The following is a 24,002-nucleotide window of genomic DNA, read 5'->3' on the forward strand; positions in this document are numbered from 1 at the left end:
GCTCCAAATTTGATAACCATAAGAACCGATTTAGGGTCAGTATGAGGGGATGTTTTGAATTCTAAACGTGCACATATAGTAAGTGCCTTTTAGTAAGCCACAACATTGGATAGACCCATTCTGCCACGTTTCCTGTATTTCATCATAATGGTAAGGGAGAATCTAGGAGGTTTGCAATCCTAGACATAAGAGCAGAAGAGTTTTTGGACAGAAGTGAGGAATGCGCGTGGAAGAGGGATTGCAAAGGTTCAGAAAAGATGGAGTTGAGTCAATCATTTTAGGGCCGCTATTCTTCCTGCTATAGTATATATACTTCCTACTTCCTCTTCGGCTTGTAGGACAGATAGCTGTTGGGGTAGAGAATCCAAAAAGGGCTTAAAGTGATATCTGTAAAGCTGAGAAACATGGGGAGTAAGCAGTATACCCAGGAAGGTCAGAGAAGTAGAGAACAAATGTGTAGTGCTGTGCACTGTACAGAAGGGAGCAGGTCCATTATGGGTATTGGACCCAGCTCAGGTCCATTCTGTTTGCAGCTGCTCTGGAGTAGATGAGATAGGCACATCTCCAGGAAGCAATTGCCATTGCTTGAAGATTTGGATGCCTTTTTCCACACCGTAGATGGGGATCGTTCTGCCATTCCAAGTAACGAACAGTTTCATCAGAAATACCCACCTATAGGTTACAATGTTCCTCAGAACTTTTGTCAGTGAGGTAAACGTCTTTCTATTAAGTGCTGTTTGCTGCAAAATATCCATATACAAGGAGATGCCAGTAAATTCCTATGGTATCACAGCATTTTGTTTGGCCATAGCCATGACCCTTTCCTTCACATGAAAATAGTATATCCCTTGGTGCTGTATCAGTGAGAAATTTAGGCTTGGGTATGCAGTGGGCCCTGTCTATGCACAACTCGATATCACTCAAGGAAGGTATGAGGGCCTCCAAAGGGCAGTATATGCAGTATACAGATCTGACATTTTTAGACTCAAGGTGTTGAGTCTGGACTGTTCAATGTGTGTGCCTGGACTGTCATTTAGCTTAGCAAACATATCAGAGAAATCATGAATAAAGGTCTCCTGACAGAGAGAAGTATATTCTTCATAGTACTTTCTGATATTGGTTAGTCTACTGCAGAAAATGTGTCAATGGATGGCTCTGCCTATCTACACTGTATAGAGCCAGGGGAGAAATCATACTGCAGCCTAGGAAAGAGATTCTCTTCCTCCCTATGCTGCCTTATCTTTGCTGTGCTGTCTGTGGTGGGGGTTGAGGGGGGGGGGGGGACTCCCCCATATCTGGCTGTTTGTCTGCACTGTTTGCCCCTTCTGCAGTCTGGCCAGGCTGGTAGTGGTCCACCCTGCCCGCACTAGAGTGACGCCATATTGCCTACCTCGCTGTCCCTCTGCCGGGTGGAAGTCTGTGAGGCACTGGGGTGGCTTGGACTGCTTCCTGAGCTTAATGTCTCCTGGAAGGATCGCAAAGCTACCGAGTGGGCACAGAGCCCAGGGAGGCTCTCCCTGTTGGCACTGGCAGGTTACTGAGAGCATGAGGCTGTAGGAGCTCTCGGGTATGTGGCCATCTTCACCAGCGACGAGAAACGCCCCCTCAAAAGAACTTAATTTTAGTGGCTGTATCAATGGGGGAAGTACCACCTTGTTGTCCTGCTGAACGTTTTATATTGATGATTGATCTTTGAATTTTGACTTTACTTGAATGCCTTTGTAAATGTACAAAATGTAACTGATATTAACACTCATAGATAACAACACCAGATATTATTGGTTCAGGGAATATTTAATTGCTTTCTGGGTGATCAGGAAGCTATTTATTTTTTTATGCTGCTGGAGCAAATTGTACCAAGATTTAGTTTTAATTTTTTTGTCACCTGCTGGATCAACTGTGAATATAAGATTCTGTATTTGGAGGTTTTTTTATCCTAGTTATTTTTTTTTCTCTTGGTTGAACTAGATGGGCTTTTTTTTTTTTGCAACCTGAGTAACTGTGTAACTATGGTCTTTTATGGTATTCCTTATTGAGGATCCTGCTGAATATGGCACTTTAAGATTATATTGTCAGTTATAGCATGTTGGAGTTAGTGCGGGTTGGCGAAAGGATACACTGAACTTGCATTCTGTTATGCCACATTGGAGACTATGCTATGTGGCATCACCTAAATGCTATATGGGAATCTGTTGTAGGTTAAGGGGATTCTGGTGGTGACATTGCCTACCCTGTAGTTAACGATAATAAGCTGAGATGTTGTGAAATTACTCACATACAGACCCATGCCAGTACAGTTTCTGTAGTTGGCTGATTCACCTATGTTACTGCTCTCACCTTGTCTCGTAACACACATTACATCTTTGTTTTGCTCATGACCCTTGGATTGATGGCGCTCCTCATCTGTCTGCTCTTTGACTAAAAACACCTGTAGAGTCAGCCCCCCTCTTCCCCTAGACCAGATATGTCCAGCACAAGGCCGCAGGCCAAATTTGGCCCGCCAGGCCATTTTATGTGGCCCTTGAACCCAGGGCTTTTTTTCAACTGAAACCTATGGCTCTCACCCTCCGCTCTATACTCACCACTGTCCCTTGTAAACACAGAAGCTTTCTGTATTTACAGGGACAGCTTTCCTGTCAGTGGCTCTCACAGATCTCTGCCTGCCCTGCATTGATGGTGGGGATAAAGGAGATGCAGATGCCAGTGTTGTGTGGGATGGGGCATTATGTGTGTTCCCCATCTGTGTACGCATAAACACCCCGACCAATGATCTTCCCTGCAAGTGAGAAAGCGAGGCAGAGCCACCTACCCTGCCAGGAGGTACTAGAGCTGGGCCCAGTGGGTGAAATGCAAAAAAGCTTTTAGCTTGTAGCATACCCCTGAACTCTACACTCTGTACATGTGACACACCTGAACTCTACACATAACAAACTCCTGGTATCTATTATCCCTTTAAGATCCTCCCACTAGCCACAACCTTAAAAAGGCTATATAGTAGTCCTTTGAGGGCAGCCACAATGTCGATGTGGCCTGTGATAGAATTAAGTTTGACACCCCTGCCCTAGATTAACACTGGGCATACAATTGCTAAGTCATTTAAAAAAGCTTAAAACATTATTTTCAGATATAGTTCCAAAGATTGGCAGTGAGTATGCCGTTATATTAGGTGGTAATAGGGGCAAGACCCCTATTATGAAGTAAATACTGTGCTTAAAGCGCTGTGTGCACTTTGTTTCTTACTGTAGATGCTTAATCTGCCTGCACTTTGTTTTGCAGCCTAAAGGTCCACACAATAAAGGTAAACAAGAAAAGAAAGTCATCCATCCGTACAGTAGAAAAGCTGCACAGTTAGCACGAGAAGGCCATAAACAGGACAGAAAGGAAAAGTAAGTGATCTTTTATTTAACCCTGTCGCTAACGCATGCCTATTGTGGACATAAAAAATGTTGTGGTATAAATTGGGATCCTGTGTTTACCAAGAGGGGACAACAGACATTGGCAGTGTACTGTATATATTCTACAGTGTTTGCTACAGAGAGCAGAATATACAGCTGAATATGCAGTGAGAGGCAGTGTATAAGAATTCAGTACATAGCAATTTGTGCAGCATATTTTGTATAGCACATTGCACCAGGTTCCTCTCACATGCTACTACATTGAATTTCAGAGATCGTCCGAAAGGGGTAAATGTGAAACAATAATAGATTGAATCCATTTTATATAACCCACTGTGCAACCCCTGCTGGCAGTTTCTGCAGAACTGGGCTGGAAAAGGAGGGGGCTGGCAGTGAGAGCTGTTGCCATAATGTGCAAGTGTGCGTGGAATACTTAAACATCGTGGCAAACTTGGCAATCCTCCAGCCATGACCGCTCTGTGCTCTCTGTTGCTATTGCTGCCCCTCTTCCTCGTTTCCTCTTCCAAACACAGTTTATTCTTTTTTTGACCATTGAGTGGCCAGTAATGATACAACTGGCAACATATGCATGGTGGAGTTGTGTTAACACTGCATTAAGCTGAATTCTTCCCATATTATAGATGTTGAGTGTACACTGCACTAAATATATGTACAGTAAAAATAAGACTGCTAGCATACAGGTAAAGAAGTACTTCTTCTAAAAAAAAATAGTGTGCCCACTTTAAGTGTGAAATACCTGCCAGAATGCTGAGATTTAGGTAACTATTTGTATGTTCAAATCATAAAAGCTAGGGTTGAGCCAGTTCTTCCAGCCTCTCAGACCTCAATATTGGTCCTGTAATGTGAGGAGCAGCCTCTCTAACCAATAGGGAGGTTTGGGAGTAGGAGGGGCAGATACTAGCTTGACTTTTATAACTTCTTTTTTTTTTTTTTTCAAAACCAATTTATTCACATTGTTTTTAGGGGACTTTACAATATACTACAATCGAGTACATATTATGCGAAGAAAACAGAAACCAATATTAAAAAAAACTTAACTGTTAAATACGGAGAATTGAAGGTCCATAAACAAAACATTTAAATGTGAAGCTCATTATAGTGGTACATATAATATGACCTAGATTAAATTTCCTGCTAATGGAATGTATGACTAACAAAAAAGTTTGTAAAAGTATAATATTTGGGTAATAACTGAGGCAAAAAGGGTATAAAGGTATTGTAGGAGGGTGAGAGGGTAGACTGGTAGAGTCCCATTCCCAGCCGGGTTGTATCCGTAGTGGTGGCAGAGGGCTTGGTATCTAAATTATGGTAGATTTCAGATTGTCACATTTAGACCCCTTTCACACCGCTGAGCCTATAGTGTCAGAATGCCGCTATTTTTTAGCGTCGTTTTAGTGTCAGATTTGCAGTGCATTTCGGCTGCTAGCGGGGCCCCTTTACCACCCACTAGCGGCTGAGAAAGGGTTAAAACCGCCCGCAATACACCGCAATAGCGACGTTTTGCCGCCGGCATAGCCATGCTGCCCCATTGATTTCAATGGGGAGCAGCGGTGGAGAAGCAGTAAACACACCGCTCCTTCACCGCTCCAGAGAAGCTGCTGGCGGGACTTTTCTTGATGTCAAGTCAGCACACCGCTCCGGTGTGAAAGCCCTCGGGGCTTTCACACTGGAATGAATGGTGCAGCAGTTTGAGGGCGGATTGCAGGCGCTATTTCTAGCGCTATAGCGCCTACAAAACGCCCTCGGTGTGAAAGGACTCTTATAGCTCTTAATATGCTTGGGTCTAGTGATGACCTTAATGTGCAATTTCCCTAAAGTTAACTTCTTCTTATGCATTTTTTTCATGACATGTTTATTTAGAATTGTTCTGGTGTATAGCTGGTAAGCTAAATCTTTACCTGATAGAATGCTGTAATTTCCTATATGTATGCTTCACATGCGCTGTGGGATAATTTGATCTGTGGTTCTTCTCTCTTGGCACCTCTCATAATTTTATAAAGTGATTAGTTAAAGTACAACTATGGCCTCTCATTCAACAAATCTGTGTGCTGCAACATTTAAAATGTATCTGCCCTTACAGTTTTCTCTTTTTTCTCCTGTAATTACTCTGCAAGTGAAGTCCACTTAATGCAACTTCCCGTGCTAGTGACGCAATGATGCTGCACTGCTCTTGAGTTAAAAGCAGAGTTGCCACTCTCATGTAGACCATACTCGTGCACTTTAATGGGATGAAAAAATGTTGTGGAATCATGGCTCAGCATTACCACCGCTAACTTACAAGCTTGTAGCTTAACAGTCAGCACCTGGCCACACTTCGACCTGCCCACTGCTTTCTGGATTGATAGTATTCCCCCTCTCCTTAATCCATCCCACAGTGAGTTGCAGTGTCTGGGAGGAGGAACATGTGAGACACGAATGAAGGAGGATTTCGCTGACTGCATTTTTTTATCATACATCACAGGACACAGAGCCATAGTAATAACTATGTGGGTTATATAGGCCACCTTTAGGTGATGGACACTTGCACACCTTAAGTCAGGAAGATCACTCCCTATATAACCCCTCCCATTACTGGGAGTACCTCAGTTTTTTTTTCACCAGTGTCTAAGGTGTTGGTCATAGCTACAGCCCAGAAAAGGGTGTTTTTGTCCCAGAGATCAGGGCCATAAAGGAGCTGGTTCAGCGGGTCAGGGACGAAGATGGATCCTTCTATTCGCTTTTGCATAAGGTTGTTGGAAAAGATGGTGGCTTCATTTAAAGCTGGTCCCTATGCTCAGTTTCATTCAAGATTTGCTTGGAACAAGAAGGTTCACACTCTAAATTTTACAATGCATCTGTCTCCAAAAGTGCGCCAGAACCTCAATTGGTGGTGAATAACCAAAAATCTGCAGAAAAGGAAATCCTTCATACCAGTTACCTGGAAGGTGGTGGTAACACATACCAGCCTTTCGGTTTGGGGAGCAGTCCTGAAAGAGACGACTGTCCACGGGAAACGGTCCGGAACCGAAAGGACCTTGCCCATCAACATTCTAGAGATTCGGGCATCACGCTTTGCCCTGAGGGTCTGGACATTCAGGTTGCGGAATTGCAGAGTTGCGGATCCAATCCGACAATGCCACAGCAGTGGCCTATATCAATCACCAAGGGGGCACCAGAAGTCATGCAGCCCAGGGAGAGGTGAACCATACCCTAGCCTTGGCAGAAAAGCATGTGCCGTGCATATCAGCTGAGTTCATTCCAGGGATAGAGAATTGGCAGGTGGACTACTTAAGTCACCAGCAGTTGTTCCCGGGGAATGGTCCCTTCAACCCGCCATCTTCCTGGCTATATGCCAAAGATGGAGGGTTCCGGATGTAGATCTGTTTGTGTCCAGGTTCAACAGCAAAGTCGACAACTTTGTGTCAAGAACAGAGGATCCACTCGCATGTGGAACGGATGCCTTAGTGACCACGTGGGATCAGTTTTCACTAATTTATGCATTCCCTCTTTTTCCGCTGCTACCACAACTTCTTCACAGGATCATGCAGGAAAGGAAGTTGGTAATTCTTGTGGCCCAGTGTGAAGCAGAAGATCTTGGTATGCAGAGATTGCAAGGATGGCGGTAGGGGGACCCATGGACCCTACCACCGTGTCCAGACCTGCTCTCACAGGGACCAGTATTCCATCCTACCGTACAAACGCAAAATTTAACAGTTTGGCTATTGAAACCCACATGCTGAAGAATCGTGGGCTTTCAGGGTCAGAAATATCTACCTTGATTAATGCAAGGAAGCCAGCTTCAGAGTAATTTTTAATAGAGTCTGGAAGGCATATGTTTCCTGGTGTGATTCCAGGGGTTGTCATCCTAAAAAGTATGTCATAGGTAGGATCCTTGCCTTTTCTGCAGGTAGGGTTAGAGATGAAGTTTTCCTTGAGTACCATCAAAGGTCAGCACTCGGCCTTATCGATATTGTTCCAACGACCACTTGCTTCAAATTTCCTGGTCCGTAGTTTTTTACAAGGGGTAATGCGGCTTAATCCACTGGCTAGATCACCCTTGAAACCTTGGGATTTGAATTTAGTTCTGTCTGTATTACACTATACTCTATTGATCCTTTTGACAAGGAAGTTGGTTTTTCTACTGGTCATTTCTTCTGCAAGAAGGGTATCAGAGTTGGCTGCTCTTTCTTGTAAAGAGCTGTATTTAATTATTCACAAGGATAAGGTGGTATTTTGTCCTCATCCTAGCTTTCTGCCAAAGGTAGTGTCCGGTTTTCATCTAAAACCTGTTCTACCTTCATTTTGTTCCAGAACCCTGTTCTACGGAAGAAAAGTTCTACATTCTCTTGATGAAAGTCTACTTGAAGGCGACTGCTCAGATTCGAAAAATAGATGTTTTGTTTGTGTTGCCTGAAGGTCCTAGAAAAGGACAGACAGCATTGAAATCTACTATTTCTAAGTGGATTCGGCAAGTAAATGTTTAAGCTTATGGTTTGAGGAAGAAGATTCCACCCTTTCAAATCAAAACACATTCCACCAGGGCTGTTAGTGCTTTGTGGGCAGTGCATCACCAAGCCTCCATGGCTCAAATCTGCAAGGCTGCACTTGGTCTTCAGTTCATACAGTCACCAGATTCTATCAGGTGGATGTAAAAAGGCATGAGGATATCGCCTTTGGGTGTAGTGTTCTGCAGGCAGCAGTATATGTCCTCAAGTCTGATGACGCTCTACTTTTGTTTGTCTCCCTCCCCTCAGATAGCATTGATAGCATCGTTATTACTATGGCTCTGTGTCCCGTGATGTACGATAAAGAAAATAGGATTTTTTATAACGACCTACCTGTAAAATCCTTTTCTTGAAGTACATCACGGGACACAGAGGTCCCTCCCCTCTTTACATGCATCTTGCTTTGCTACAAAAACTGAGGTACTCCCAGTAATGGGAGGGGGTTATATAGGGAGTGAACTTCCTGTCTTAGGGTGTGTCAGTGTCCATCACCTAAAGGTGGCCTATATAACCCACATTGTTATTACTATGGCTCTGTGTCCCGTGATGTCCTCCAAGAAAAGGATTTTACAGGTAAGCTGTTCTAAAAATCCTATTTTTCTGTACCACACACCACACCAGCATTGTGCTTTGAACAAGGGCACATAGAAAACAATTGTGATCTTTGTTTTTATCCAGTGCAAAGAGACACAGATCACTGCAGTATGTTTGAATACACCCTTAGTCAGAGAAGGCTAAGGTTTTTAGGTTAATAAGGCATCTACGTCACATAGTAACTGGATTTGGTACTTGATTAGACGTCATAGAAGAGCCTTTAATTGCACTTTAAATTTGTTCACATCCTTTAATTGCTACTATGTTACCCCAGTTCAAAGAAACTTGTGAGAGAAACATGGAAGCTTGACAAGCAAAATGGCTCACATCTCTACCTTGGTTACATGCAGCCTGATCTGCAGTAAATAATTGAAGATGCCTAAAAAAGAGAGGAGGGCCATAAAAGAGTTACTGCAAACTTATGTAAGGAAGTGTAACCCTTATCAACTAGAAAACGTCTGAGGCCTCATTCTATTGACATTTCTAATTCATGTTGGGCTGCAAAGAAGTGAGTAGGCTGACGCATCATTCCCAATTGCTGGCATTAAATACAAAATAATCCATCTAAGCCCTCATTCACACCGGGTCGATTTGACATGTCAAATGGCATGCCAAATCAGAGCCCATTACCGGAAACGGCACCGTCCGAACCATTCCTGCACTACTTTTGGCAACTGCGGGGGTGATTTCAATAGGCATCTGTGCATGAACTCGCACACATGTCTCTCAAATCACCCCCGAAGTCAGACTGAAATGCTGGTTTGAAATTGTGTGAGTTCAGCTGAACTTGCACGATTTCAAACCCGCATTCAGTGTGGCTGAAGCTAGGCTTAAATCTACTGTCACATGACACCCTAGTCCTGCGTTTTCTTCAGTTTACATGCAGTTGGATCCTTCGGGTATCTATGCCGCTGCCTGCGTGAAATGGACACTTACTATTGGCTGTCATGATCCAGAAAAGGAGTCTCATTGGTGATGACCGCAGAAGAGGGCCCTTCAGGAATCACCCCATGCAGACACATCAACACTAATACCCCTGCATCTGGAAATGGTTCTCGCCCCTCCAGCACTGTGCTGTGGAGGGGGTGGGAGGGGCTGGCTCGGGCTCTCTCGGATCACTGAGAGGTTGAGCCAGGTGCTGGTCCAGGCTGGACTGGCTGAATGGTGTCAGCCAATAGTCAGTTGGAAATGGGTCACAGGAGTGCATGACGAACTGTACTCCTGTGATCTATAGCAGTATGGCCGTAAAAGCTTTAGCCATACTTCACCTTTAAATTGTAATGTTTCCATTCATTATTTATTTGTAATCCTAATGTGTTGCTTCTAATACACTAAAGTTTATCTTTTTCAAAAATTGTATTTACATATTCCAAATTTCTTTCTCTTATAAAGGTTAAAAAATGAAAAAGCCTTACGACTAAGTATAATTGGTGAGTATAACCTTGTCTCTCAAACTGGTATGTTGATGTACTATTAAAGTTTCCAGATTAAAGTGATTGTAAAGGTTTTTTGTTTTTTTTAATAACAAACATGTTATACATACCTGCTCTGTGCAACAGTTTTTGCACAGAGCAACTCTGATCCTCTTCTGGGGTGCCCGACGGAGCTCCCAGCCTCTCCTCTTCATCGGGTGCCCCCATGGAGAGCAGCTTTCCATGGGGGCACCCATGCGGGCACGCTCAAGAGTCCCACTGGTGCATGCATTAACACAGACAGCAGGACTCGGCCCCACCCCCCGCTCTTATGTCACTGGATTTGATTGACAATGGCTCCTGCTATCAATCTATCCCACGAGGACAGAGACATTGACTTGAGCTGCTGGGTTTGTGCTCATTGCTGGAACAAACGGGTCCAGGTAAGAAAAAAAGGGGGGGGGGAGCAGCTGCAGAGCAGAAGGTTTTTCACCTTAATGCATTAAGGTGAAAAACCTTGAGACTTTTACAACCCCTTTAAAATCCTATACTGTATATATAGAATAATGAATAATCTAATGTAAATTGTAAGAATTTACAGAAGCCATATGAATTAGACCCCAGGCTAAGGTCTGTGGGTTCCAAGGTAAATAGTAATAGCCTTAATGACCTTTGCAGGTAGGATGTTACTCCTTTTTATAAGAAGCCAAAATTTGCACAGGTTAAAAGACCCAGACAAAATTTTCCAGCCACTGTCTGACAGATAATAACGGTCACGTATGGTGACAGCCTTTACTAAATAAGTCTAGCCTTACACAGCAATACCCAAAGCTCATTTTGAAAAGCTTTCTGATCAATGATTTTGTAAAAACTCGTAGGGTTTTGGAGAGGAGCAAAATTGTGACGGTTATTAGGACTAAGTAAACCATTTGACAAGTGTCGGACTGTGTATAGAAAATATTCTGATGTTAGAATGGGCTTTTTATATGTGTATAACTTAGGCCCTTTACAATGTTAATGTATTTGGGAGCTATGTATCTGCTTGCACATGCTGTTATGTAAGTCATGGTCTTAAACTCACTTGATATTGATATAGGCATTCCCAAATGCATATTTAACCACTTCAGCCCTGGAAGATTTGGCTGCTCAATGACCAGGCCATTTTTTGTGATACGGCGCTGCGTCACTTTAACTTACAATTGCGTGATCGTGGTATGTTGTATCCAAACAAAATTGTTTTTTTTTTTTCCCCACAAATAGAGCTTTCTTTTGGTAGTATTTGATCATCTCTGCAATTTTTTTTTTTGCGCTATAAACAAAAAAATGAGCGTCAATTTTGAAAAAAACAATATTTTGTACTTTTTACTATAATAACCCCAATTAAAAAAAAAAATGCTATTTTTTTGCTCAGTTCAGGCGGATATGTATTCTACATATTTTTGGTAATAAAAATTGTAAAAAGCGCATATTGGTTTGCACAAAAGTTATAGCATTTACAAAATAGGGGAAAGATTTATGGCATTTTTAATATTATTATTATTATTTTTTTTTTGGGACTGCGACATTATGGCAGACAGATCAGACATTTTTGGGACCATTGGCATTTATACAGCGATCAGTGCTATAAAAGTGCACTGATTACTGTGTAAATGTCACTAGCAGAGGAGCGGTTAACAGTAGTGGGCAATCAAGGGGTTAATTGTGTGTCCTAGGAAGTGATTGTAACTGTGGAGGGATGGGACTGCCTGAATGAGGAGAGCGACCGTTGTTCATACTTAGTATGAACAGCAGATCACTCTTTTCGCCCCTGACAGCACAGAGATCTGTTTGTTTACATTGACAGATCTCCGTTCTGTCTCTGTGTGGAGTGATTGCGGGTGCCCCGCGGTCATCACGACCGCTGGGCACGTGCATTGGCTCAGACGTGCCACCTAGTGGTCAAAAGGCGAACCAACGTAAAGTAATGTCGTTTCGCCCAAGGGGAGCCAACCAGCCGCAGAGGAACTGCGGCGGCTGGTCGAGAAGGGGTTAAAGAATCTCCCCAAAATGGCTTTGTGCATGACAAATTAATCACAACCCTACTGTCAGTTTGTGTTCAACTTACCTCTAGCTGTATACAGCATGTTTCTGTGTCTGTGATGGCACTCCTCCTGGCTGAATTTCAAAATGCTCTGACTTCCTGCTTTTTTTTCCCTTTTCCAGTCCTGATACTACATGTCTCATGACCCTTTGAACATTTGTAGTGTCAGGGCAGGCTATGGAGGTCACTTGTACCGGTTCTGGGAGTTGATGGATTACTGCGGGAGTTTCTGGGGCTTCATATGGGTGGCGAAAGGTGTAAAAGAGGTGTGACGGAACAGGATTGAATACTAATTACGATGTATTCAATCCCACCCACCATCGTAACTGTGAAATTAGTTACATCATTTGCAGGGTCTGAAAGACTACAGAGGGGAGTGTCATAGGCTCTGGACACTGCAGGAAGTGGCTATGGAAGTGACAGAGTCTATCAGCAGGATATACAGAGTGTCATATGACACAAAGCCACAACTCAACCCAGAATATCAGGGGGCCCGCAGACAACAGAGCAACATGCTGGGATTGATCATTCCATTCAGTTCTAGTGAAAAGAAAGTTGGAGTTCCGGTTTAAGTAGCATTTGCTACTTCTCCCAGTCACCAGTATCCCTTTGATAAATGCTGCCATATTTTGACTATTGCTGGTGTGACAAAATATCAGCTTTAGGAGCAGGTTCATAAGACAGGGTATGGTGTTAAAGAGGGAGTCCACTGGAAAAAAAAAATATTAAAAGCCAGCAGCTATAAATACTACCGCTGCTGACTTAATAAATGGACACTCGCCTGTCCCAGGGTCCAGCAATGTCGGCAGCCGAGGCTGATCGATCTCTCGGCTGCTGCCGCTGCCATTCTCGACGAGGGAATCAGGAAGTGAAGCGTTGCGGCTTCACTTCCCGGTTCCCTACTGCGGATGCGCGAGTCGCGCAGCGCAATGGGAATGGTCCGCTCTGTCTCTGGGACCCGTGTGTGTCCCAGCAGGCAGCACGCTGGGACAGGAAGAGGCATAGACTCCCGTGGGAGTCTATGCCCAGAACTGGGTGCAAATACCTGTCTTAGACGGATATCTGCACCCCCCTCTCCCCTGAAAGGTGCCAACTGTGACACCGGAGGGGGGGAGGGTTCTGATAAGAGTAAGTTCCACTTTAGGGTGCAACCCCCGCTTTAATCTCTTGTACTTCCTCCTTGATTTCTTAGTTGCTACTTACACTTTAATTTGAAGGCAAACTGCTGAATACACAGATAAAATGTGTTGCCCTGTTTCCCCGAAAATAAGACCTACCGTGATTGTTGGTGATGGCTGCAATATAAGCCCTACCACCCAAATAAGCCCTAGCCTGTTTCCCCCCAAAAAAACCCTACCCTGAAAATAAGACCTACAAGGACTTTAAAGAGTGCTTATTTGGGGGGTAGGGCTTATATTGCAGCCATCACCGACAATCACGCTAGATCTTTTTTTCGGGGAAACATGGTATGTATTCCTGTTAATCCAGTCCTAAGATTTACACAGCTCTGCTACACAACACATGCCCTGTCTGGTAGAACAAAAGACCAGATTTTTCTCTGCTGTAGCTAAGGTCTAAAGAGATAAGATGTATGTAAAGCTTTATTTTTGGTCCGAATGGCGGCTGGGGAATCTAAAAATGCTAGTAGCATTTATGCCGGTTACTTTGTCGGCCTTGAGCTTTGGGTTCTGACTTTGAACATTCCAGCTGTTCTGTAAAGTATGAAGGGTTGTCTCTCTCTCTCTCTCTCCACACACTTCTTTTGTTTATTCACAAAATGTCTTGTACAAGGTATTCTGTGAATGAACAAAGGGAAAGGAGGGGTTGGGGTAAACCACAGGATATCTTCTCATCCATTGACAGAACACCTCGTATTCCTTTAAAAGAATACAAAGCTGTTTGTGATTGAACAAGGGGAGAGTGTGCAACACTATACACTAGCTGGAACTGTTAGTGCCAGAACAAGTGTGCTGTGTAAAGTATCCGGCATGAATAATACTAGTATTTTTACTGATAACCTCCCTTGACCAAGTAAAAGCAAAGGACTTTTATTTCCTGGCATCCCTCTTAAACTCTTGCTTTGTTACTGCAAAGTCAGAGGCCAAGTATATTGCTTGGCAATCTGACATCAGCTGTAAGTAGCGCCTCTCAATGAAGGTTGCAAATTTGTAATAGCTGTATGAGATTCAAGTCTAGTTACAACTGTTGCCATGGTCCTATTACTTTAAATGTACACTGTGCACACTTTAAGATGTCAGTCATTGGTTTTGTCACCAATGTTAGGGGAGAATTGTAGTTTCCGTATTTATCATCATATAACACGCCCATTCAATTTAAGAGGGAAGTTTAAGGAAAGAAAAGTAGATTTTAAATAAGGAACCTTGAGGCAAAATAAGGGTCAGTTCCCATCTGCAGCCACATCATTGCCATCAATGCAGCCTGATCAATGCCCACCTGCAGCCTCACAAGTGGCATCAATGCAGCCTTATTAGTCCACATCAATGCAGCCTCACCATTGCCATCAATACAGCAGCCTCACCATTGGCATCTATTGACTTCCTATTACAGAGGCCGCCAAGTAAACAGGAGATTCTCGCTGTGTGTAATCTGGCGGCGCTTGTCCCGTCCCCCTCCTTGTTCCCTCCAAGGCAGCTAAAATTTAAGTATTGGCGTATAACACGCACACACTATTTGCGCCTGATTTTCATGGTGAAAAAAGTGAGTGTTATACGCCAATAAATACAGTACTCTTTATACAAATGAAATCCTTATTGCATTAAAATGCAGTTGTTCTTCAAATTCTATATAAACATTGGAAAAAAATAGGTGTAACTTGTATGCTGTTGAGATGTAAAAGGAATAAAACGTGTGCATCACAGCCAATTGTGTATCGTAAAATGACTTTCTTCTTGCAGAGATAATAAGTGTGTATTATATGATTGTAGTTAACAAAGTCAGACACAGAGCAGAACAAAACTGAAAAAGGCTCTTTAGACATGTCACTTGTGTGTCCTTAAACTTTCAGTAGACAAGCGACTTTAATGATGGAACATAGTTAAGAATTGCAGTTCAAAAAATTTGATCCAGAACATAAATCCTACCAGGAATACTGGGACAGCAATTATTGCTTTCGTGGGAAGCTAACCATAAAATCCTGTTATTGTCAGCAGCATACTAAATAGTGTTCTTGAACATTTTCCTTCAGGCAGAGCTTATTATATTTTATCTTTAATGCTGCCTTTACAATGTGTCTTATCCTTTACTTAAAAAAGAAATCTGATCGTATTAAATAGTTGGCATGCATTTTTTTTTTTTTTTAAGTAAAACAAAGTGATACTAATTCCCAGTCTCTGTTTTAACCCCCATCTGTGCTTGCGAGTAAAGCTATGAGCGTTTGCATTCAGGAGACTAAGTGGAATTCCTGGTGCTTAGCTGCGGGCAGAAGCTGCATTGAAAGCAATGGAAGGCTAGCAAGACTCAAAGCTCTTTTGACGGTGGGACTTTGTGTCCACTTTGTGATTTTTTTTTACCTATAATTAGGCTTACCTGTAGATAAAATTAATATCTCCTAAACATGCACCGTTTAGGAGATAGTCACCCTGGATGGAGCCGGTTACATCACCGGCGCCTGGGCTCTGAAGGTTTAGCATACCTTGCCGGACCTTCAGAGCTTCTTCCCAGAACCAAGGGCTCCCATGCATATGCACGGGAGTGACCTCATCGTGGCTCCTGCCAATCACAGCCGGAGGGTGCAAACTTGGAAGAAAGACCAAGGGAAGATGACAGTTTTTTGGTAAAGGTGAACTAAGCCTTTAAAGAGCAACTTCAGAAAGTAAATCTGCCAGTGAACTGTTAACCACTTCAGCCCCGGAAGGATTTACCCCCTTCCTGACCAGAGCACTTTCTACGATTTGGCACTGCGTTGCTTTAACTAAAATTTGCGCATTCGTGCGTCGTCGTACCCAAATAAAATTGACGTCCCTTTTTTCCCACAAATAGAGCTTTCTTTTGGTGGTATTTGATCACCTCTGCATTTTTTTGCACTATAAACAAAAAAGGGCGATAATTTTGAAAAAAAAAAAAAACTCATTAATTTTTACTTTTTGCTATAATATCCCCCAAAAATATATAAAAAAATCTTTTTTCCTCATTTTAGGCAAATATGTATTCTTTCACATATTTTTGGTAAATCACAAGCGTATATAGGTTTGCGCAAAAGTTATAGCGTCTACAAAATAGAGGATGGTTTTATGGCATTTTTATTTGTAATTTTTTTTTTTTTTAGTAATGGCGGCGATATGCGTTTTTTTTTTTTTTTTTTTTATTGGGACTGTGACGTTATGGCAGACACTTCGGACATTTTTTGACACTATTTTGGGACCATTGTCATTTATACATCGATCAGTGCTATAAAATGCATTGTTTACTGTGTAAATTACACTGTCAGTGAAGGGCTTAACTACTAGGGGGCGATGAAGGGGGTAAGTGTGTCCCAGGGAGTGATTCTAACTGTGGGGGGTGGGGCTACAAAACACTCACAGGATGACAGAGAGCAGTGATCTCTGCCCTGTCACTAGTCAGAACGGGGAAATGCTTTGTTTACAAAAGCATCTCCCCGTTCTACCTCTCCATGACACGATCGCGGGCACCCAGCAGACATGGAGACCGCGGGACCCACTGTCACGGAGAATGCGGCGGGCGCACTCCCGCAGAGCCGCTTCTTAAAGGGGACATACCTGTATGCCCTTTTGCCCAACAGCGCCATTCTGCCGGCGTATATCGGCGTGCAGTGGTCGGGAAGCGGTTAATGATATCTAGGAAACATTGCAGCTGTGTTAGTCAGATTCAACTATCTAATAACCTGAGTGTTATTGGTGAGACTAGCTTTAGCGAGCTTGATGCAGAGCTTCTCCGCATAATTGCACTCTCCTCTCAGGTTCTCTAGCCTTTCATTGTGTGGAGGTCACATAATCCTGCTGATTCAAGCAACACTTGAACCAGTAAATACATCCTTTCACAGGCTTAGATTAAAGGACCCTTCAGGAAAAAAAGGATATTGGTTAACATAGGAAGGTAGATGGCAGGACAGCTGGCTGATCAAGAGCATAAACAGCATGCAAATAAAAGATCTTTAGTGGCTTTGAAAAGGGAAAAAATAAATTCCCAACTTTTTAATTTTTTTTTCCAGGCCTTCCTATCTCTAGTCATGAAGAGGTAAAACCTTCTGGAAGTCAAGTGGTTACACAAGTCATCATTCAAAACATAAACCCCTTAAGTGATATTAACGTCTTGTTTTTATTTTTGTTTAGCCACTTGCCTACAGGGCCAACCCTTCGTGACCAGGCCAATTTTCAGCTTTAAGGCTACATTCACACCTGAGCGTTTTGTAGCTTGAAGCCTGAAGCTACAAAACGCTAGAGGGGCAAAAATCCGTTATTCTCAATGGAGATGGTTCACATCTCCACTCCATGTCCCCCGAAGCCGAACGCCTGAAGCTCAAACAAGTTCCGGACCCTTTTTTGTCACTCGAATCCAGCAGATTTGGGCGTTTTTCTTCTTTTTACATTGGTGACCTTTTGCCCTGCACAAAATCGCGGCAAAACGCCGTAAACAAGCCTTGAAAAAGCTGCAAAATCGCTGTAAATTTGCACGATTTTCTGCCTGAAAACTCTACGCTCAGGTGTGAATGCAGCTTAAGGCCCCATTCGCATCTGAACGTTTTGTAGCTTGAAGCCTGATGCTACAAAACGCTGGAGGGGAAAAAATCTATTCTTCTCTATGGAGATGGTTCACATCACTACTCCAAAACGCCTGAAACCAGAAGCTACAAAATGCCTGAAGCTCAAACAACTTTTGGAACCTTTTTTTAGGCAGATTTGGGCATTTTTACATTGGTGGCCTTTTGCCCTGCACAAAATCACAGAAAAACGCTGCAAAAAAGCCCAAAATCACAGTAAAATTGCAGTTTTCTGCTTGAAAACGCTATGCTCAGCTGTGAATGGGGCCTAAGTGCTGTCGCACTTTGACAATTGCGCAGTCATGCAACACTGTACCCAAATAATTTTTTTTTATCATTTTCTTCACACAAATATAGTTTTATTTTGGTGGTATTTAATCACTGCTGTTTTTATATAAAAAAGAAAAGACCGAAAACTTTGGAAAAAAAAAAGTTTTTCTTAGTTTCTGTCAGTACATTTTTTTGGAAATAAGTAATTTTTCTTCTTCACTGATGGGCTCTGATGAGGCTGCACTTATGGGCACTGATGAAGAGGCACTAATATGCCGCACTGATGGGTGGCACTGATAGGTAGCACTGATGGTCAGGCACTGATGGACACTGAAAGACAGACAGCAGGGACTGGCTTCACTGATAGGCACTGATGGGCACTGGTGGCACTGGAGAGCTTTACTGTGATCAGGGCACTGATGATCAGTGCCCTGATTATGTGTCTGGGTGCTCCCTGCTAGGATTTGCAGCTGATCGTCTCTACTCGCCACACACCGTCAGTGTGGGGCGATGAGAGCCGGTCATAGGCACTTTCGTGTTTACATGTGATCGGCTGTGATTGGACACATGGTTTAAGAGCCACGTGATCAGCTCTTTACAGAGATCGGGGTCAAGGCGTGTCCTAGCAACACTGCGATTGCTGCACACCCCCTGAGATTGGCCGTTCTGGGGGATGTCATCCCAGAACGAGAGCCACACAATCCCTTTGTCATTTGACAGTGGGCGGGTGGCAAGCAGTTAAAAATATATTAATATATATATATATATATATATATATATATATATATATATATATATATATATATAGTTATTATATATGTTATGTTATACTTGCTGGCTTTGTGCAGTTGTTTTGCACAGAGCAGCCTGGATACTCCTCTTCTCGGGTCCTTCACCGGGACTCCTGGCCCCCCCTCCCTGCCGAGTGCCCCTACATCAAGAAGCTTGCTATGGAGGCACGTGATCTGAGCCGCTGCTTTGTGTCCATTCAGACACACAGTCGTGACTTGGCCCCACCCCTTCTCTCCTAATTGCCTCACTAACTTTGATAGCAGCAAGAGCCAATGACGCCTACTGCTGTATCTCAGGAGGGATAGCCCTGGAAAGATGTTACATCGAGAATCGTGAGAGAATTGCGATCTTTATTCTAAGCAAAATAATTATGATCCTCATTTTATCCAGAATCCTGCAGCTCTAAATTCTCCTGGTATTTAGCCATTATGGGCTTGTACAGGGGACACCAATCCTGCGCATGTGCCCCTGGAGTACAGTCATCCCGACATGCAGGCACTGTGCTGGAATTTAAACCAAGCTGTGCATGCGCATCTCTGTATACATTCTGCAAATTACTGCAAACAGGCAAATATGTTTATTTTATTGCAGAAAAGACATGTCTCTTCTGCAATAAAGTTCCTGTCTTTTCTATTTTTTTTATATTTATATGTAAAATTATAGTTCTGCTTTTAACTACATGACCTCCGGAAGTTTTAAACCCCCTTTTAATGACCAGGTCACTTTTTGTGACCTGAAATACTTTAACTGACACATGCGCGGTCAGGCAACGATGTACCCAAATAAATATGATGTAATTTTTTTTCCCCACAAATAGCTTTCTTTTGGTGGTCTTTAATCTTTTTTTTTTCTTTTTTGGGTGCTATAAACCAAAAAAGACGATATTTTTTACTTTCTGCTATAAAACCTATAAAAATAAAAAAATCAAACTTCTTCATCTTAGGCCAATATGTGTTCTGCTACATGTTTTTGGTAAAGAAATCCCAATAAGCTTATCTTGATTGATTTTACGCAAACGTTATAGTGTCTACAAACTATGGGATATACTGTATACTGGGATTTTTATTTATTTTTTCTACCATTAATGGGGCTAATCAATGACTTATGGCGGGACTGCGATATAGCAGCGGGCAATTAGACACTAACTGAAACTTTGTGGGAACCAGTGACATTAATACAGTGATCAGTGCATACTTTTTAGCACTGATCACTGTATTAGTGTCACTGTACTAATGACACTGGCTGGGAAAGGGTTAAACATCTAGGGTGTTCAAATGGCTAACTGTGTGTCTAGCCAGTGTATGTGCTGTTTTTAGTAGGGAAAGAGAGAGATTTTAATTTGTTTAGACCTCTCAAGGTAGAACAGTGTACATTAACACTGGCTGTGAACAGAGATGCTGGAAATACTGACTGAAATGCTGCAGGCAGCAGTATTTTCTTTAAAAATAAACATGTTACATTATCTCACAAAAGGGAGTACACCCCTCACATTTTTGTAGATATTTTATTTTATCTTTTTATGTGACAACACTGAAGAAATGATACTCTGCTACAATGTAAAGTAGTGAGTGTACAGCTTGTATAACAAGTGTGTTTGTCTACAGGCAAGCATGGTGGTGGGGGTGTCATGGTCTGGGGTTGCATGACTGCTGCCGGCACTGGGGAGCTACAGTTGATTGAAGAAATCATGAATGCCAACATGTACTGTGACATACTGAAGCAGAGCATGAGCCCCTCCCTTCGGAGACTGCGCCTCAGGGCAGTATTCCAACATAACGACCACAAACACACCTCCAAGATTATCACTGTCTTGCTAAAAAAAAGCTGAGGGGAAAGGTGGTGGACTGGCCAAGTATTTCTAAAGACCTAAACCCTATTAAGCATCTGTGGGGCATCCTCCATCCACCAGCTTTGTGATGTCATCATGGAGAAGCGGAAGAAGACTCTAGTGGCAACAGGTGAAGCTCTTGTGAACTCCATGCCTAAGAGCGTTAAGGCAGTGCTGGAAAATAATGGTTGCCACACAAAATTATTGACACTTTGCGCCCAATTTGGACATTTTCACTTAGGGGTAAACTCACTTTTGTTACCAGCAGTTTAGACATTAATGGTTGTGTGTTGCGTTAATTTGAGAGGACAGCAAATTTACACTGTTGTACAAGCTGTATACTCACTATATTACATTGTAGTAAAGTGTAATTTCTTCAGTGTTGTCACATGAAAAGATATACCGTAATAAAATCTTTACAAAAATGTGAGGGGTGTACTTACTTTTGGGAAACACTGTATACTTACCCACTGTGGTGGTTTTGCACAGAGCAGCCTGAATCTTGCTCTTCTTGGGTCCCTTATTGGCACTCTTGGCCCCTCCCTCCTGTCCAGTGCCCCAACAGAAAGCAGCTTGCTATAGAGCACCCGAGCCCTGCCCCCTCTCTCCTGATTGGCTGACAGCTAATGGCGCCACTGCTGTGTCTCAGCCAATCAGGAGGCACTCAAGGATTGAGATGAGGCTCCAGTAAGTATTTTGGGGGCTGAGGGGGCTGCCGTACATTGAACGTTTTTTTTTTTTTTATCTTAATGCATAGACTGCATTAAGATAAAATACCTTCTGCCTTTAGAATCACTTTAATACTGACATTCAGCAGCCACCTCTTCCTTTCTTCCCACATCAGGTGTGTATGTGTGGGACAGGAAGGATTGAGCTGGCAGCTCACTGCAGCCGGTGTTATCACTTGTGATCGCTTACAGGGATCAAATGGTACATGGAAATGTAGAGACTTGTTTTTAGGATAACTGTCTAAGGCAAGCTATAGATGACTGTATTTTCTTCACTTCCCCCACGGGTGGAAGGAAGGAAAATCATTTGATCTCCCACATCAACATACCCCCCCACGCTTGAATTCCCTGGTAGATGTTAACTAGGGTTGAGAACCACTGTGTTCACAAGCAGTTTTTAGAATCCAGGGGTATAACCGTCGGGACCTGGGGCCTTTCCATTGGCATGGGTGGAGAGGGCTTTGGACACTAGCTAGTCAGTGACCGGGACGTTGAGCTGGCATAGAAGTGAAGTATCTCTTTTTGGGAGAGAGGCCCTATCCAGAAATTTCTGAGCTGAAGTCAAGTCTGTGGGGTCCTGACCGTAAAAATTTGGCATAGAACTGCTCCAAAATTAGGCTGTTTTCTTTTGCGGACAAGCTGAGTTTGCCTTGGGCATCATTAAGGGCCGAAATATGAGTGGGGGCATGAGTACCCTTGCACAGTTTTGCAAACAATTTGCCTAACTTATTTCCAAATTTATGGTATTGCAGATCGAGATAAGATTGATAGGGACGTTCCTGCCAGAGCTGTTGGTTAGTGGGGAATTGTTGCATCAACTGTGCTTGGGCAAGAACGTAGGTGGTCGTTTCTCTCATTATAGCCTTCGAAAACATTATTTTTGTGGGGCTGCAAAGGCCATACTTCTACCATGCAAAGCAGCTTTACCCGCTTCCCATATCAGATTGGGGTCTTAGCAATGTACGGAGTTTGGGGTTTCATAGTCTGTCCGGGTTTCTTATAGCACCCTTTGAAGGTCCTGCATCGGGTCTTCAGGGGATGTGAGAGGGGCAAAGTCTAGCATACGGACAGAGATCGGGCCATGGACCTTGATCACAATCTTGTGTATTAGGGACTCGGAGGTATGTTTTAAAAGGGCAGCATTACAGAGTTAATAGTCTATTCTAGACAAAGTGTGGTGAGGTGGTGAATAAAAGGTGTATTCTCGGCCTTCTGGTTGCACTAAATGCCTGATATCAATTAGCTGGAGGACATTGAGGGTTGTGGAAGTGGGGGGAAAGGGGGTTTACCCAAGGACTTGTCTTCAAGTATATCCCTGGACACATTGAAATCTCTGCCTACAATAAGAAGGAGATATCGGTAAGGGGACAAGTGGGAGGACACTTTCTGGAAAAAGGATTTGGTGGGAGAGTTGGGAGCATAGATGCTGGTTAAAGCGATATCCCTGGTTGAGATGTGTAGGTGTAAGGTCAGGAGACGGCCTTCGTCACCATTGACCACTGGTACTACCTCACAGGGAAAATTTTTGGAAACCAGTATCAGCACGCCTGCTCGATTCCTTCGAGGCAGTCACTTATGCACAACATATCACCAGAACTTTCCCCTGTAACTGGGCAAAGGCATCCATGTTCTTGTGGTTTCACTTCCCCTTACCGCTGTCTGGGAAGTTCTTTCTGGCTCTCTTTTGCTAGAGCCTCACAATAGATTCCAGTCTGTCAGGGGGGAGTGCTAAATCAACTGTTGGATCAGGACCTATGGAGACAAGGCTCTGCATTCTGGACCTCAACAACCCCCTCCTAATGCCGCTGGAGACTAACCTGTGTAATAAAGATGTATTGTATGTACTTGGCTTGGTTGCAGCCCACTCCAGTCACATGATCCAGCTCCCCTGTATGAGTTAGCGACACTTTAAATTCTACGGCCAATATTCAGGATGGTCTTGGGAAGTAACAAGCAGCCTTGCCATCTATTTCTCGGTGGATTTGTCAGACCATGGTTCAGGCTTACATCCTCTTGGTTTGGGAACCTCTGGAACCTATAACTGCTCATTCTGCCAGGGCTCTGAGCATGTCCTGGGCTTTTCATCACCATGCCTCTGTTTCTTGGTTGTCTGTTTATACCTTTACCTAGTTTTACAAGGTTTCTTCTGCCGAAGCTAGTTTTAGCCATAAGGATTTGCTGGCAGTGGTTTGAGCTCTAAAGGAGATGGTTCTTACATTTTTTTGTTACCTCTGACTCCACCCTAATTATACTGGCACTGTTTTGGTCATTGGTCATGTTCTTCTGACCCGGCTGTGTCCTTCAACAAACAAAAGAGAAAATAAAATGTTTGTACTAACAATCATTTTCTCTCATTTCAAGGGTGGTTGGTCTTTTGCCCCAGATTATTGCCTGTTTATTACTGGCTACTGAGCTGTGTGTTGCAGATGGAGGGTTTAGCCTCCAGTGGGGGCTGCCCCTAGGCTGTGTTTATTTTTTATTCATTTATTTATTTTTGGTACTTGGTGTTCTACTCTTGCAGGTCAGGATTTTCTGATCTGTTTGTATCCATCAATGAACAAAAATCCTGTTTCTTATCGTACATCATGGGACACAGAGCCATAGTACTTACTATGTGTGTTATAGGCCACCTTCAGGTGATGGACACTGGCACACCCTGAA

At 43.1% G+C, this 24,002-nt stretch overlaps 1 protein-coding gene across 1 annotated transcript in view; it reads left to right on the top strand.

Annotated features, from left to right (window-relative positions):
• The window catches only part of TMA16 (translation machinery associated 16 homolog), a 124,738-nt gene that overhangs the window by 73,785 nt on the left and 26,951 nt on the right, over nucleotides 1-24,002 (top strand). Inside the window, exons 2-3 of the mRNA XM_077477153.1 lie at nucleotides 3,277-3,386; nucleotides 9,887-9,924. Coding sequence (XP_077333279.1) covers nucleotides 3,277-3,386; nucleotides 9,887-9,924 — 148 coding nt within the window. The remainder of the gene's footprint in view (nucleotides 1-3,276; nucleotides 3,387-9,886; nucleotides 9,925-24,002) is intronic.

The sequence above is a fragment of the Lithobates pipiens genome, unplaced genomic scaffold (genome assembly GCF_037356315.1).
Source record: "Lithobates pipiens isolate NorthernLeopardFrog02 unplaced genomic scaffold, aLitPip1_a1.2 Scaffold_13, whole genome shotgun sequence".
In the NCBI taxonomy this organism is placed as follows: Eukaryota; Metazoa; Chordata; class Amphibia; order Anura; family Ranidae; genus Lithobates; species Lithobates pipiens.